General features: G+C 36.5%; 1 protein-coding gene across 7 annotated transcripts in view; it reads left to right on the forward strand.

Moving 5' to 3' along the window:
* HMCN1 (hemicentin 1) overlaps positions 1 to 18,028 on the forward strand; it is a 667,703-nt gene that overhangs the window by 428,661 nt on the left and 221,014 nt on the right. For all 7 annotated transcript variants that reach the window (XM_074322404.1, XM_074322402.1, XM_074322401.1 and 4 more), the window contains 5 exons: positions 4,416 to 4,536; positions 5,475 to 5,738; positions 6,985 to 7,129; positions 10,803 to 10,924; positions 15,795 to 16,070. In XM_074322404.1, coding sequence (XP_074178505.1) covers positions 4,416 to 4,536; positions 5,475 to 5,738; positions 6,985 to 7,129; positions 10,803 to 10,924; positions 15,795 to 16,070 — 928 coding nt within the window. The remainder of the gene's footprint in view (positions 1 to 4,415; positions 4,537 to 5,474; positions 5,739 to 6,984; positions 7,130 to 10,802; positions 10,925 to 15,794; positions 16,071 to 18,028) is intronic.

Raw genomic sequence — 18,028 nt, forward strand, 5'->3', positions numbered from 1 at the left:
ATAGTTGGAGGCTATTATCATCTTCTATGTCATAGGGTCCAAATCAACCCAGAGATAGTGCTATCCTAAAATGCTGTGCATAGGCTTAGGCACTATAGAAAGAGGATTGACTTGGAGTAATTGCAACTGAACATGCTGTCTAAATCTAGGCAAGTAATTATTTCTTTGAGCCTCAGTTTCTTTATGGTGCTATAAAATCATCTTTCAATGTAATAGGATTTTATGCACTGTGTGAACATGCTGAGCATAATGCTTCTAGAAAAATTCAAAGAATTCTTGGTGAATCTGGCATTTGCTGGTCCTATTAGGCACGTATTAAGTGCCTATTGAGTAATATTTTGCAGGTGATGACATAGTTATTGTTTGAAGGGATTTTCAATCTAGAGAGGTATTTAATAGCCCTGCATGCTTAAACTCAGAAGTAGACCCATCTGCAATAGAGCTGACCGAGAAGATATCAGAGGAACAATTTCCCTGGAGCTCTCCATGGTGCTTTCTCCCCTTCAGCCTGTGTTCATCCATTATTCCTCATAGATTCACTCCAGTTCAGAAACCTAGACTCTGGTCCAAGCTGCCCCTTCTTTTCTCTTTCTGCTTTGTGAATAAAGGTTACCTATTTACAATTTTAGGTTGCCAGGAGCTATCTCGTATAATCTCATCTTTGCCTCACATTTTCACTTTGCTGCAGACTTTGTATCCCTGACTCAGATACAAAGTCAGGGATCTTCAACTTAACCAACATGACATTCTAACTCAGAGTAGTAACGTAGCTCATTATTTAAAAATTGTGTGAATAAATACATGCTATTTGAAATGCAACTCTCAGAATTTCTAGACCACACAAACCCTGTACAGGGTCTGGTGTCTAGAAAATTTCCTGTTACGCTTGGAGCCATTATGCTGTTTCTACATTTCCCTCTTCTTAAAAGTACGGAAGCCATGAGGTTAGGCTGGCTCTGTGCAGGAGCAATACTTCAAGAAATTCTATGGTGGAGAGATACATTTTGGAGCCAAATTCTAATTTTGATGTAACCCACAGGTTAAATCTACATGACATAAAGACTAAATAGAAAACCATTAAGCCAGTAGCTTTGGTCTTGCTAATTCTATTGCATATATAGGAAAATGTTACTAAGATGTCTAAATCATTTGGAAAGGAAGAGAGAGGGCAAACGTATGCAGCTGGACTTCCTCTCTGCTTGACTCATTTACAGAATTAATTGAATTCTCTCTGCCCCTTCAAGACCTTCATATGATTTAGTTCCCCTCCAATCCTGCCATGTTCATACATGTGAACATCCAAAGCCTTCTGCCAACATTTCTAGAGTTTCCTGAAAGTTTATTTTCTTATCATGACCTTGTCTCCTGATCATTTGAGTGTGGATTCGAACCTTTTATACTTTGAGGCAAGATGAAGCTCAGCCCCTTCAAAAATTTCACAGGAAACCCACTAATAACCATCTTTTTGTGAGGTTAGTGGTAGATTTTCCTCTGGATATGGGGGTGTCTTGAAGCACCTTGTGTCCCTCTGTTCTCTCTTTGTCCCTCATCCTTCTTTCCCCCCATTTTGTTTCTGCTTGTCTCAGGAGTTTCATATCACTTTTCCATGACGTAGAGTACATCAGCATATTTCAACCTTAGTGAAGCCAGCATAACTGAATCTGTTGCAATAATCGTGAGAAATGCATGGGTGGCTATGGAGGTCAGTTTCATTGGGTGGTCACCCCTGCTGTGCCACCTGCTATATCTGTGACATTGAGCAAGTCACTTAACCTCTCTGATCTGTGAAATGAGGATAATAATAGTACTATCTCACAGGGGCTTTTGTGAAATTAAAGGTGATAATTTACATAAGAGATTTAGTTTGTTGTACAAAATACATTTTGTATGTGTTAAAAAAACTTCTTTGATTTACTGGTTTATCATCCTTGTACTGAAAACCTTCTTGTTCCTATTACGTTAATATTTGAAAAGGGAAGCTCAGCTAAGAAACAGATTAAATAATAGCTTACTTTTAATAAAAAGACTGAAATAATAAATTACTGGTACTTTCTCATGCAGACATTTAATGTGATGCTTTGTGTTCCTAAAATACTGTCCAAATATTGTTGCAATTTTTAAAGAGAATGAGTAAAGAATGATAAATGCATGTGTGAATATCTGAGGTCATTTTAAATTACTTCATTTATTCTTCTTGTTATGTTTTTAAACCATAATTTTGGTATATTTATGACTTCCTTTGCCCCATTACCCTGATTAATCCAGAGTTGGATACAGTTGTGCATAAAAACTGACTCACTTGGAAATATCTTTTATTTACCAACCCTTTTAAGTTCTATGCAGACATTCCTACTGTTTACAGTATAACATAGAAACATGAAGTTAAAGTAATTTTAACTTATTGCCCTTCATGTTTTTAGCATTTCTCAGAGAATAGCCAACCTATGTTCTTGTTTCCACATATTTGTTAATGTGGTATTTTAAGGATCTAAATTAATTTATTTTACAATAATTTTATAGAGATTATAAAGGGTAATTTATGCATCAACTCAGTTTTATTTTGGTATATTATTTAGCAACAGAGGACATCATATTTTCAGACACTTGGGTAATTTTTAATTTTCTCACTTAGATATTAAGCACCACTTTTTTTTCCACAACGGACTCTGTCAGCTGGCTTTTGTACACAGAACACTTGGCAGACGATTAGCATTTGACAGACAGTATCAGTCATTTGGCAAATTGTATCCTATTTTCCCTCAGAGCCTCAACAGCTGTTTTATCACAGGGGACCTTCCGAGCAGCAGGGCAACTAATACTGATAGATGATGTCAGCGGATACATCTACATCAGCTCATCAGTATATGGACCATTTGCTTTGTCCTCACATGAGATCAGGAGGCATTTGTGTCTTAGTACAGCTCTACGTTATCTCAAGCAGCTGACATCAGACTTAGCAAAGTTTGGGGTTTTTATTTTTATTTTTATAACTGTGTAGGAGATCCTCAGTTTAAAATCGGGTCATGATCCAGTTTCCTTTTTTGTGTCTATTATGTAAAATTCATCACACGTTTTCCTTTAGAAATAATGGAATAAGTGCCACTATTGAGATCCCTACACTTTACACATACAGTCCTTGGTGATGCTTGTAAAAGTGAGCTGGATATAATGGAATTGTTTTAACCAAGTCGTGTTTTTTTCTTTCTCCTCACTTTCATTACACATACAGTCCTTTGAGTTCCTACAAGTTCTGCTCAATGAGGGATAAATTTGGTAGCAACAGGACATGTCTCCTCATAATAAAAGAAGCCACAGTGGTGTAGGGAATGTTGTGTAGCTTGCATTCTGCCATTGCTATGATACCTAAATACGCGTATGTGTTGAACTTGAGATGTGTTTGGTGCCCTGCTGTTACCATGTGAATGCTTTTGTCACACTCCCATCTTCTCCTTCTGCTTAATTCTGCTATCATGCTGTTGTTTCATTCTGAGGCAGAATCTTGGTGACTTCTTTTCTGCACACTGGTGATAATGATGGTATTATGATGAGGATTAAACAAGTTAATTTATTTAAAGAGCCTGGGCACAGAGAATGTGATCAATAAATGTCAGTGTTATCATTTTATCCTGTGGCCCTAATCCAAATTACTTATGATGTCTGTACGTCTGAGTCACTTTAGGACTTCGTTGTCATTCAGCATTTAGTCCCGCCATCATCCCCTTTGGGACGTTTTCATTGAATTACAGGATAGTCTGTACTCCTTTTATGTATTTCTATCACTGCATCATATGAAAGATTTCTGTTTCTCCATCTGTCTCCTTCCCTAACCATGAGCTCTTAGAGGGTGAGGACCGTTTTACTTTGTGTCTTCAGCCCTGATTGCCTTGGCTGGGACACTGCTGATGTGAGCATGTTGGTCAGCTGAAACCTGGATAATAGTCCACTCTCATGCTTGCCCTGGTTGTATCCTCTCAGAGGCAAAGAGAAAGGAAATATCTTCCATAATTGAACCTGGATGGTGTTTAGCGGAGAAGATTTAGTTGTTAATTCATTTCCTCCACATTTCCTGAACTTCACCATGTGAGCTGCAGTGAACAGAACAAAGTTCCATATCCTCACAGAGCTTTTACAGATGTACTTAAGGTTCATTCACTCGTGACTAAGCACCTGTGTCTTTTGTCATTGGGCATGCAGTGTATTACTAAACTGTAGTTTAGAGCAGTCCCCTGGGATATGTAGTATAAAACACGCATTTAAGATATAGAGTCATGGTTAAGTTCAGAACACTCAGATCAGAGCCTCAATTATCGGGCATCCACCTTCATTAAACCCTCTGTAGTTTCCCATACTGGTGTTTTGTGTAACCAGCATACTGGACCAACTGCTGATGGGGTTTGTCATTCAACATTTTTCAGATTTCTAGCAGTGGAAGGCATTCTGTTCGCATCACCGGCCTCAGCACTATTGATTTCCGAGCTGGTTTTTCCCGAAAGCCCACCCTGGACTTCAAAAAAACAGTGAGCAGACCAGTGCAAGGTTTGTATGTGCCTATTACTGAAATTGGCAGGGTGGATATCCAAGTGAAAATGTTTCTCAGAATGTGATTTCCCAATTCTGTAGTAGTCAATAAAATTGGGAAACTTAGCATCTTTAAACATGATTGCACTCTTGGCCTAGTCACTGTGTTTCAAAGTGTCGTCCCAAGACCAGTGATAATGAAATTGCTCAGGGAGATGGTCAAAAATTCAGATTCTTGAGTCCTGCCTCAGATCTCCTGCATTAGACCCACAGGAGGTAGGGCCCAGGAACATGCACTTTAAAGAGCCTTCCAATGGATTCCTATATTTAACTAAACTTTGAAAACTGCTGACCTACATCTTGAGACTTTCTCTTACCAACATCTATAAATTGCCTTGTTGTCAAAATGAAAATGTGGATTTTGTGCATGTGTGTATATGGCTTAAAAATTAAAGACATCGTGTATCATTATATGATCAAAGGTGAACTTATTGCTGATTTTTAAAGCTTGTTCTTCCTTTGGTTTTATTCATGAATGGTTATTTATAGTTTCATAGTTATAAAAAATGCGCAAGTCTTACTGTGACTCTTTAAATTTCTTTATCTGGTTCATTTTTTTTGTGCCTGCAGTTGCTGGGATGATACAGCTAGTGAATCTTTAAAAATATTCATGTACTCAAACATCATGTAACACAATATTCACAATTCTAGTTTTTCTACATAAACATGGTTAAAATACTATAAAAGTAGTCTCTTAGGATTTCCTAAGTTTCTCTGGTCATGAATAAATTGTTTTTTTATGTAGAAAAGATTCCACAACTGGGCCACAATTTGTAGGGCAGCCTGTAAGTACTCATACTTGTGGTACTTATTATCTGTTGTTTGAATGTAAAAACGTATTTGATAGCAAACCTCAGTTGTTACTTGTAAATAATAACAAAGTCTTTCTCTTGTAGGAATACCTACCTATGTGCTTCTGAATACTTCTGGAATTTCCACCCCAGCTAGAGTAGATCGTCTTGAACTTCTGAGTATCTCAGGCAGTTCTCTTAAGACTATTCCTGTTAAATATTACCCAGATCGAAAACCTTATGGTATATGGAATATTTCTGACTTTATACCACCAAATGAAGCTTTCTTCCTCAAAGTAGCAGGTTACGATAAAGACGATTATCTCTTCCAAAGAGTATCAAGTGTTTCCTTCTCTAGTATTGTCCCAGGTAAGTCATCATTTTATTTGGCACTGGAATATTGATAGCTTAATAGGGTGATGTTGTCCTGTAGGTAAAGAATGGATTCTAAAGTCAGAAATAATGTCCCCACATTGTTACTGGGTCACCGAATTGATGAGCATTTACACTTAGCATGAAATGACACATCCAAAGTTTAATGTAAGTCTCACTGGTTGTACATCTGAAATTTTTAATTACTTCAGTCAATGTAAGAACAAGAACTGGCAAATTTCAGCGCTCTTACTCGCCCTAAAAAGCTTGGCATCTAAAAAAGTTTACTGTTGGATCAAGCTATTTAAATTGGCCAAATGGACTAAATGTTTCTGCACAATTGTTAGAAACCATCTACCATCGGAACAGTAATTTATTGTGAACAACTGGTGGTGATTCTGCCTTTATCTGCTAAGTTGGTTAGTTAGTTAATTAGTAAACTAGTTACTTATGTTTGCTATTTTATAGAGATGAAAGCACAGATTAGAGATTATTTGGGACCATCAGGTAGCATTTCAATGTGTCTGTACTTGCGCTATTTCTTAACACTGATTACTGAACATTGCTCAAAACTTTAGAATTGGATCTAGAACTGTAGACAAAGCTATAGAAGGATTGTTTCTAATATTGTACTATTGGATGGAGGAAAAACAATTTATCATTTATGCACAAGGCTGTGGTTTGGGAATTTAGGAACCACTCTCTAGCTACTGTTTAATAGTTGTAGAATGGTGAGAATACAACCAACCTGAATGTTTCCTCATATACAGTATACAAAGTTAGTTGTCTGAACCCCTAAATTGAATACTTTAAAATCTACTGGATTCTTAAAACTCAATTTTTCCATTCTTTTTAGGAAAGCAGTCACCCCATGAATTCAATTCTAAGATGTGTGTTCTTTTCATACATTTACATTTTTGAAATCAAAATGTGTCCTACAATGGGTGATGTATTGTAACTGATTTGGTAGCTTTTTTTTTTCTATCTTGGCAGTATAAAAAATAATGTGACATCTATAAATCAGTGGGGTTTTAGTCAATGAATACCTTAGTAAGAGGTTGCTGGAGATCATGAAATGAATAAGCCGTGAACAAAGAAATATCATGAAAGTGATTTTTAGTGATTTAGATGAACTGAAACACAGAGGATTTCTGGATTAATTGAAGTCTGAAGCTTCTGAATTTTTTAACAGGAAGTACTGAATGTCATTGTGACCTTCTTGCCCATGTGCTTTTTTCCCTAGGTGCTCCCAAAGTCACAATGCCTAGGAAGACCCCAGGATACTACCTGCAGCCGGGCCGAATTCCCTGCTCTGTTGAGAGTCTTTTGCCCTTAACTTTGAGCTTTGTCAGAAATGGAATTACACTCGGAGTAGACCAGTATTTAAAGTGTGTAAATGTTCCTATCGGTAATAATCTGTAGCACGAAACACCTCAGTACAAATGATACTTCTTTGTAAAAGATGCTTATTGCAGTGTACTTTGTCATTGGAAATTCTCATGGATTGGCTCCAAAACCTTGGAATATAGCCGTGAACAAAACAGACCCATGTCTGTGCCCTTCTGGACTTTATGTTGTACAGAAAACAGATGATAAATGTAATACGTTAATATAATAAGTGTTAGAATGCATTCACGAGTTGATTTAGGTTTTACAGAGTCTGAATTTTATACACGCTGAGGGTCCCTTGTTAAGACAAAGAATACAAAATTATGAATACAAAGTTGGGTACCGAACCTTGGAAGAGTCTCTGCCAATAAGAGGCACTGAAACTTAAGCTTTATTGACTTCCAGATACACGCCTCTTGGGATCTGATTTAAAGTGTTATGATAAGCGAAGTCGATCTGTGTTATAGCAAAATGTCAAGCAGGTTAATTGGGATGAGTTGCGTGGGCAGGTGGGGTGCACGTGGTTCTGTGCTTGTTGCAATTTTAAAATTCAGGATAAAGGCATTTGTGCAAAGACCTGAACATGATGAGAGAGATGGTCATGCGGATATCCAGGGAAGAGTGTGCATACACCAGCAACAGCAAATGCACGAAGGCTGGAGTGAGCAGGGAATGTAGGGAGGAAAGATAATCAGGAAGCCAGTGTGGCTGGCGCCCAGCGAGCCAGGAGAAGAAAAGTAGGAGGTCAGCGGAAAGTGGTGTGTGCTGGGGCGGGGGGACGACAGGTGAGCAGAGGCCAGTGTGACTGCTGCATATAACAGGAGTGTGCTAGATGGCACCTTGTGAAGATGGGGAACTTTTTAAGACAAATCTAAATAATCGAATCCTAAAAATTAAGTAGACCCTGACAACTAGAGTATGATTTCTGGAAAATGTTTTTTTGTTTGTTTGTTTGTTTGTTTGTTTGTTTGTTTGTTTTTTAAAACTTACTGTGAAACAAACTACATTTTGGGAAAAGCTCTAGGAATTATTTATAAAACTTTTATGCTGTTAATTCAATATTAACATAAATAACTTCCATAAGATATTAAATATTTGACAGTCTTAGTTTATACAGTCTCTTTATGGGGAATCATCTAACATCAAAACTATGGCTGAAATGTTCATTATTACTTTAGAAATTTTTCCATTATTTAAAGATTGAACTGTATTATTTCCTGCTACTTTTTCTCTCACATTGTGTATCTTGACAATTTACTTAGCTGCATATTTAAGAACCATAAATTAAACATAACTGACCAGGATATCAAATGATGAAGCTACATAACTGACTGATGAAATCAAACAGTTCTGCTTTGTGTTTAAATAGTAGCATTTCTCACAGTCATGAGACTCTTTATAAACATTAACTCATTAATTCCATGCAGTTTCTGGGAGGTAAGCCACAAGAATTCTTTCTCTCATTTTTTTCTGCTCTGTGACCGGAGATGTAACATGCCTTACTGACACATACTAAAGCTTTGGGATGTGAGAGGCTAAGGGCAGAATTAAGCAAGGATGATGATGGATTCTCTAATCTTGATTCACTCGCACATCTCTGCCCTGGATTTCCCAAGAACTTGAGACATATGACTGAACCTCTGTTATGTGAATCACTCTGGTCACTAGGGGGATGTAAGAAAATTCATTTGCATTAGCAGCAGAATACATTTTTATTGGAGTACTCTTTCCCCTATTCCAAAGGCCATCTCTTCAAAGCGTTTTGCAGCCATATTATCATAATGCAACTGAGAAAGCTACATGAAAGAGAATTCTTTTCACGCAACATTTCATAAATAAGAGAGGAACTAGGATAACTGTGAAGAATATCTTCAAGCAATCTGTACACGGGTTATGTGCCTTTGAACAAATTACTCATCTTTCTTCCTGGATCTCAACTTTCTCTTTTTTAAAACGAGGGACTTGGGACTAGAAGAATTGTCGCTTTCTAATCTAAATGTCCACGTGTTGTCTTGACGAATCCTAATATATGTTCGTTTCTGAAGTAGGCACTGCAGAGGATGCAAAAGACATACTGTGTTTCCCCAAAAATAAGACCTAGCCAGACAGTCAGCTCTAATGTGTCTTTTGGAGCAAAAATTAATATAAGACCCGGTCTTATTTTACTATAAGACCGGGTATATTATAATATAATATAATATAATATAATATAATATAATATAATATAATATAATATAATATAATACAATATAATATAATATAATATAATACCAGGTCATATTAATTTTTGCTCCAAAAGATACATTAGAGCTGATTGTCCGTCCAGGTCTTATTTTCAGGGAAACATGGTATGTATTTCGGAATCCTACCTTCCTAGGACTCACCAGTCCTTCTATAAAATGACGTCTATAAACTTGGGCTTAGCGTACTGCTGTTAAGCATTCAAGGTACAGCTTAGGTGATCAGTACAGAACAGAGTCGAGTCATGTTCCATTTTCTTCTGCATGTGTCCGCAGAGACCACTGGCACCTAGGGCATACGCAATTGAAAGGAAACAGCATCAACTGGAGGGATTCTTCTCAGTTACTAAAATACATAGAACAGTGATCTTGTTTAGTTTCTGACTTTTCTGGTGGCAGGAACTGTGCTTTAACTTTCTCTTACAAACCTTAGGTTAGTGCTAAATACACACTAAGCGCTCAGTTAGTCCTTTGCGGTTTGTTTGATGATGGGTGTGTTTTGTTTGGATGTCAAGGGACCTGGAATTATTACTGCAAGATATTGTATCTGATACAACTTTCTGACTTCGGTAGAAGATGTCTTGACTCTGTAATGGGCTTTTCAGCTCATCTATATCTTGAATGTTTAAAAGGTTATAAGTAGCTGTAGGTGATTGTAAGAAAAAATTATGGAAGTATTTATGAGATTTCAATCATATTTTAAAACAATATAATGCCTGTTGTATAGATTATTGGAATCTTTTAAATAAGGATTCAGTATCTATTACTAAGATATTTCCACAAAACGAGAAATAATTTGAACACTATTAGAGAATAAAGTATATTTTTATTAAATGGATGAATATACAATATAGTAAAGGGATTTTTTTTAACCTAAATGACAAGTTTGACTGTAAAACATAATTTTTAAAAATTTCTCATTGTATGCGTAGATTGTACCAGATATGGCATGTAGACTTATGTGAAGCTCTTCTATAAGAAAAGTTAAAGACAATTTATTTTTTGGACTAAAAAAACCCATTTTCTACCTTGAAACTGGTTGAATTGCTTCATCTAAGAACCTCCCTGAACACGACCCAAAACTGGAAGTGACCGAGGAAGGAAAGAGGATTTAAGGAGTGTTTCTCTAACAGCTCTTTATTTTATATTTTGACATAGCCAGAAAATACTTCCCTAATGAAATTTATAATCTTTATAACTTATTGTCTTTGCTATCTCTTTGCTCAGAGCAGAGAAGCTTAACTTTCTTATTAACATATAAAGTTTGTGCAATTTTAAGCTATAAAGAACTCTGCAGCTTAATCTATTTTTTTTAATTTTACATTGTTCTTTTTGATGACTGCTTCAAAACAAATAGCAGAATCACTGCTTTCAACAGGGTCAAGGTCTTGTTTATGTAGTGACTAAATGTGTTCCTATTTTCTTACCCCAGAGAATCTGCTCATGTGAACTGGGATATTGAAAAGGTCAGTCTGTCTGACGAAGGCTTCTATGAATGTGTTGCTATCAGCAGTGCAGGCACTGGACGTGCGCAGACATTTTTTGATGTGTCAGGTAATTATCACTCATTGCTTTGCAGTTACCAGAGTATTAATGCAGCTACGGAAATGGAAAATTTACTTATCCTGACCTGGCCACATATGAGCTGTGTCACCTTGGGCCAGAAACTTAGGGACTCAGTGCCTCAGATTCCCTGACTATAAAATGCAGATAGTAGTCGTAACGTATCTCCTGGAGAACCTGTGAGGATTCAATGAGATTGTATATGGGAAGCACGCAGAAGAGAGCTTGGCACATAGAAACACTTAATAGACATTAGCTATTGTTATTAGATTGCTCTTGTTGTTGTTATGATGGTGATTATTATTGTTGTTGTTATTATTGGGTCTTAACACTTTTTGAAATGACCATATCGCATTTTCCTTTGAGAAAGTAAAATGAAGAACAGGAGGGGATCCATCCTGATAAGAGCAAGGTTAAACTCTCCTTTTCCCTCTCCCGTATTCATAATGAGCAGAGAGCTTTTCTGAATGAATTCTGACATCTCAACTGAAGACAATAATGAAAGTGACCATGTTTAAGAAACACAGGACCTCAGTGGCCACAATATTGGTATTAAGAAGGACAGAAGACATGCTCATTATTTTATATGTAGATAATATGTTTCCTTTGAATAAATGGGAGGCAGGACTCGTCTTCTTTTATAAGGTAGAACATCTTCTAGTGAAAAAAATCGTTTTTCCACGAATCTCCAAGAATTCTCAGGAAACAAGCAAAAAATACCATATGTAATCAATGGTCAGAGTTTAAGTCACTTACTCAGCATATATTTAGAATTTACTGGAAACTGTTTTGACTGAATTATTTTCTACCTGCCTCATAGACTTGTGTTGCTGTGTCTTTAGTAGTCGTCTTATTCTGACCTAAATGTGGCGGCTGAGTTTCTAACAATGTCTACACATGCCTTTAGCTCATTTTCTTGAGACAACTGAAGACAAAAGAAGCTTGATAATTGAGGACTGTTTAGAAGCCTAGGATTTTTGTTCATTATCAATACGTTCAAGCTGAACTTTAAAACGGAGGCATGCAAGCTTGTTCTTCTTGCAGTAAATTATTTGTAGTCTCTTATTCTTAAAAAAATAAAGTTTTTCCTCTGGAACAATTTAGCGAGTTGACATGCATCCTAAAATATTTATTTTTTTTCATCTCCAGTAATTATGAAAAGCATTGGAATTGTGTCAACATTCCTCAGCTTCTGAGAAAACAAACATTTGAGTATTTGAGTTGGTTTCCCAGCAATATTAATTAAGGAAAGGACAACAGGAACAGAGGTTTGAGTGAGTTGATTCAGACATCATATATAAATAACTGGGAAGCGCCAGGAAGAACTTGTGAACTGACCGTTAAGAATCTGGCTGGCTGGTGTCAGCAACTTCTCTGTGTGTTCTGCACATGCCCCTCCAGGACAAACCTGTGTCAGTCAACCAGTGGTATCACTAGAAAATTGTACTGTGCCTACTCCAATTCTCCGGAATCTTGTCCCACTTAGTCAATTATGAAAGAAGGAGGCAGAAGTATTTGTAGTAACGACACTGATGGTAACAGCAGAAGGATCAAGCAAGCAACTAACCGCCCCTTTGGATTGAAAGAGGGGACATTTCTTTCTGGGCTACCTTTGGCTTAACTTTCGAGCCTCACACCCCAGCCCCCCTACTCAATCTTTGGCTAGGCTGAGGTCCCAGTTCAGCCACCCCTCTTTAACTACTTACCACACACGGGAATCAAGGGCAAATTCCCAGGATGGTTAGCTCTTATATTTCAGACAGGAGGGTTAGGAAACAAGACATATTTGTATAATTGTGGACATTATTTTATAGTCAAAGATCACCCAAGAGCAGTTTGAAGAAAAGCTAAAAGTTCTGCCAATTATGTTACCTTAATTTTTTTGTCAGCATTTTCTTCTATGTGACGTGTTGAAGCATTTTTGGTTCATTGGAAACCTTGGTTATTGATCGTTTCAAATTCAAAATATGTATAAAAACATCCTACATCTCTTTAATCGCATATGCAAGTATACACATAGAAACTAATGAATAAAACTGTGGAAAATGGGAAACTTCTTTTTAAATGATATTTGGTAGTTTATATAGTTTAGTATGATTACAAAAGTATATTAATTTTCTCTACTGAATTTCTTTATTAACACAATCCCCTTTCCCCAATACACACACACACACACACACACACACACACACACACACACACACAGAGTACTAAAATTCTCGGTTTAAGTAAAATACTGAATAGAGAAAACTTGTCAAGAGCATGTCAATGACAGGCGATCTTAAAATTACAGGACGTTATTTTAGAACAAGATAAGATTTGGAAATAATATGACACCATCTCATCATGAGCCTGAAGCCCAGAACAGGCAAGTGACCCATTTATAATGGGTAGGTAGTGAGAAGTAGTTTCCTGGCTTCCTGACTGTCAGTCTAGTGACCTTCACCTAATGTGACAAGGCCTAGGCTTGTCATTCTTTTCTCTCAGGGTTGAAGTTCTGTCTCTGGTCCACTAATCCTACCTCAGTCATTTTTTTTTTTTTTTCACTAAGGAATGATTGCCCTTCTTACTCCCAGGACCAGGCTATTTCTAGTCATTTGTTATCTTGACTTCTTTTGTAAACTGCTGGAATTCTCCTTCATCATCTCCCCCATCATCACCAAATTTATTTATGCATTCATAAATATTTCAGTGTGCACATTTATTTTCTCCAGATATGTATGCAATGGGGATATTGTATGTCGTATTTCAAATCTCGTCTATCCCTGTATGGTCTTAGAAAGTTGACATTTTACATATTTGAATTTATATTTGAAGGGGAAGTAGACTCTGAGGCAGATTTTGCATGCAATAGGGTTATGGGAGAGTTTTCTAGGGAGAAGTACCTGTAAGGGTGTGAGGGAGGTAGCAGACGATAGATTGTGATACAGTCACAACAGGAGCCTCAGCTGACACCCCCCTCCCCCCCCCAGGGAGCTGGGATAACCCTGAGTTGAAGCAAGAGACTCTGGTTCCCTTATTACGTGGTCACTAGAAGTGGGCGCCACTCAGGACCTAACCCTGAGTATGTTAGCTCCTTTGGCTATAAGCTGTCAGTAGCCAACAAGCAAAGCAACTGGAGAAATGAGTGTCTTAGTTCTTAAGGGGGATCTAACTATGCACCCAACATCTCCTACATGCCCATCACGTGGATCTTACATTCTCCAAAAATCTTATAAAATCCCTAGTCTCATTAAAGAAGTTTGTTTAAAAAGAACAAAAAAGAAAATTACACAAAGCGTCTTGTGATCTTCAGATGAATTTTGATAGAGGGTGAACACATGCACACAAATAATCACTTCCAGGTCTTTGTTGGCCTATACCATCTTGTTAGAATCATAGAACCTTAACACTAGAGGTGGTCTGTAAGGTTACTGAATTCAATCATCTCATTTTCCAGAGAGGGAAACAAACATTGAGTAAATTCGCTCCTCTAAGGCCACACAACAACTTAGGCAGCCTGTGATTGCCAGATATAGCAAATAAAAACACAGGATGCCCAGTTAAATTTGAATTTCATATAAGTATGTCCCCTATATTTCACAAGACGTAGTTATACTAAAATATTATTTGACGTTTATCTGAAGTGCAGATTTAACAAAGCATCCTGTATTTTGTCTGTCAAACCCAGGCAGACTCCAGTCAGAGCTTCCTAATATTGCCATGTACTCTTTCCACTTGATTTACCAGCAATTTTCATAAAAGATTTAAAAAATATGACAGAATGATAAAAAAAAATCTTTCTTTTTTTATAATTTAAAATAGCATGTACTCATCTAAAAGTTTTGGGGAAAGATAAATAAAGGAAAATCTGGAATATATACACATTTCTTTCACTCAGAGATAACCGCTATGGTTTTGGCATATTGTTTCCAGGTTTTAGTCGAGGCTTATGATATTCATCTGCATTTATACAGCATTTTAAATAAAGAAGGATAATTTGAATATGTGATATTATTTCATAGTTAAACTAAAACAGACATACGGGTTTCCTGCTGGCCTAGCTTACCACAGCTTTTATTGCTGTATTACTCGCTAATGGCTTGCTACAGCAGATCATTTTAAAGCTTTTGGGCAGAGTGAACTTTAGAGGGGTATTTAGATTTATTCTCTAACTTAACTAGAGCAGTAAGTGGTCCTCTCTGGAAATCTTGGTTCCATATTTAATTAGCAAGTGGCTCTTGACCACATCTGAAAGGAGCATGTATTAGTCAATGCCTTTTGTGTACATGGTTCTATGTGTACAATTTTATGAAAGGTCCATCCCTACTGTTAACTTGACCTTAAATCAAAATGTCCCCTATCCCTTCTGGGGGAACATTCTTCTTACTCTACTGTTGTATATTGTGCGTCTTAATGAGATTGTGGCCCCCACCTCCCCCGATGAAGCTGATATGTCAAATCTTTGTTGAATCTACCATACTTTCTGTGCTATTTTTAAAAAAAACACTAAATATTTTTAAATTTTAAAAAAATCATAAGTTCTCCTTTCTTCAAAGTTCAGATTGAGATGTGATTTATTCTACAATCCTAAATCAGTCTAGTCATATCCTTTTGCCATGCTTCTTTGATTCTCCCATCTATAATGTATAGATTTAGACATGAATATACTTTGGTATGTAAATATACACTACTTTTAAAGCATCTTTCAACTAGATGATAACTTACTTGTGGTATAGATGTGTGTTAATACGTTACTTCTTTTATGCTGCATCTTTTCTACTAGCTATTCAGCGCATACTCATTAAATTTTAAACCACATTTATACGTGAGCAAATGTTGTTTTGGGGTCTCTTGATTTGAATCTTTTCATTTCACACAGAGCCCCCTCCAATCATCCAAGTGCCTAATAATGTTACAGTCACTCCTGGAGAAAGAGCGGTTTTGACATGTCTCGTCATCAGTGCAGTGGATTACAATGTAACCTGGCAGAGGAATGACAGGGATGTCAGACTGGCTGACCCAGCAAGAATGCAGATCTTGGCTAACCTCTCCTTGGAGCTCAGGACTGTGAAATTCACTGATGCTGGAGAGTATCATTGTCTGGTTTCCAATGAAGGTGGCTCATCAGCTGCTTCGGTTTTCCTCACGGTGCAAGGTACTGTGCTTACAGTAACTTCTGAGTGACGGTGTCTTTGTCCTTCCCTCCTTAATCTCTGTTCTCTTACATTGGCTATCTGAGAGCGACAGTTATCTACCCACATAATTAAAGGTTGAATGATAGAATGTGTGTGGACCTTGAGTAGTCTAAAGCTGACAAAACTGGAAACAAAAACATCATTAATAAATACGTGACTTTAAAGCTAACACAACTAATCCTAGTAGTTGAAGACTTTTGTTTTAAGAGACTATAAATAGAAATTTCATGATTTAATAGTTTTAAGTTCTGCAATCGATCATGTGGCTTTCTTAGAAAATCTAATTGTTTTAAAAATTTGTTCAAAAATTCTTTCCCAATTTGAGTATTATATTATTGTCATATCTAACTAATTTACTTGTATTGTTTTAATTGCGGTTTAAGATGTTTCTCATCTTGGTGAAATTTTATTGAAACTTTAGCAGAGTTCTTTTTGCCTTATTTATCTTACACACACACACACACACACACACACACACACACACACACACACACACACACTCTGAGTGCTTATTGAAAACAAACTAATGTTAAGCCAAACTTGAATTATGTCTACATACACTAAATGTTCATATCGCTGAAAACAAGTGTATTAACAGTGGTTTAATGGCTACCGAATATGTATATTATTCAGGAACATCAAATTAAGATCAGAAACTCTTTCAATGTATCTCTTTCAGTAGAATCATATTTGGCTTCTAAATGTCTATAGACCAGCTGGGAATCTTAATGTAACGAGCAAATTAGTGTTGGCAGTTTTTCACTTTTAAGCTGAAAGTTTCGGTTGCTGTCTCAGTAGAATATTTCTTTTCAAATCCTTGATGTGGGAAACTGATTACATCAGAATTGGGTCTGGGTATTTGGTTATGGTATTAGAAACAACTTTATATCATGCCTGAAGTGACACTCTCAGATGATTTTTTAACAAGGTTATCTAAGAGACTGACCATTCATTTCAAGGCTAGCTCTTAGAATGTTATTAATGACAGGAAAATGAAACTACCTTGAGAATTAATAAAATGGCTGACATCTGATTCTAGTTTTCTCTCTGGTAGTTGAGATATGTTCTGCAATCTGAATGTGTGTCTTTTGTTAGTTGATCTGGTGAAACCTCGAGGGAAACATTGCTTTTGTAAATGGTTTGCTACATTTCCACATGGTAAACTGCCTACATAATTTGAGTCAATCCAAGTAGTAACTTGAGTTACTAGAATTTTGAAACTATTTTTACCAAACTGTAGTTTCAGATAGAATAAATGCTAATGGGCTTTGGAAATTTGACCTTGGTTCTTTACCCTTTCTAAGTCCCTTAGAATAGGATTATAAAATAAAATCAGAACCTTCCTTATTTACCCAGGTTAACATTTTAGTCTGTTAGTATTCTGTTTAGTGAATTAGAGCAGTGATTCTCAAACTTTCATGGATAAAGAATTATCCAAGGAACTTATTTTTTAAAAAGCGGATTTCTAACTCTATGTCCAGAGATTTTAATTCCATAGGCCTGGGAATCTGCATTTGCAACAGACCTCTCAGGAGGTTTCATGGACATGCTGTTTTCTGAAAACAGCATTTGAACTTGCAGAATGAACCTTATGATCTAGAAGTGTATATCTTTAAAGGAAACCATTGACTCTCTTCTTTTTGGTAAAATAGAGTCATTATTATCCAACAATTTAAATAAGTCTTGAGGTAACATTATATAACACTAATATAAAAAACATAAACATAAAAACACATAACATGACATGATTACTGTCTAGTCTGTATAATCTCCAGTGTTGTAAAACTGTTTAGAGGCATTATTTTATGGTCTATGTAGTTGCCTTGAGTTTAAGAGACCAATTTGGTTAAAAAAAAAAAGAATAGGATAATTTGAAAATCTAACAGAAATGTATTCTAGGGTTGATGACTCTATTTAA

Source organism: Rhinolophus sinicus, linkage group LG17 (genome assembly GCF_036562045.2).
Source record: "Rhinolophus sinicus isolate RSC01 linkage group LG17, ASM3656204v1, whole genome shotgun sequence".
Taxonomy (NCBI): Eukaryota; Metazoa; Chordata; class Mammalia; order Chiroptera; family Rhinolophidae; genus Rhinolophus; species Rhinolophus sinicus.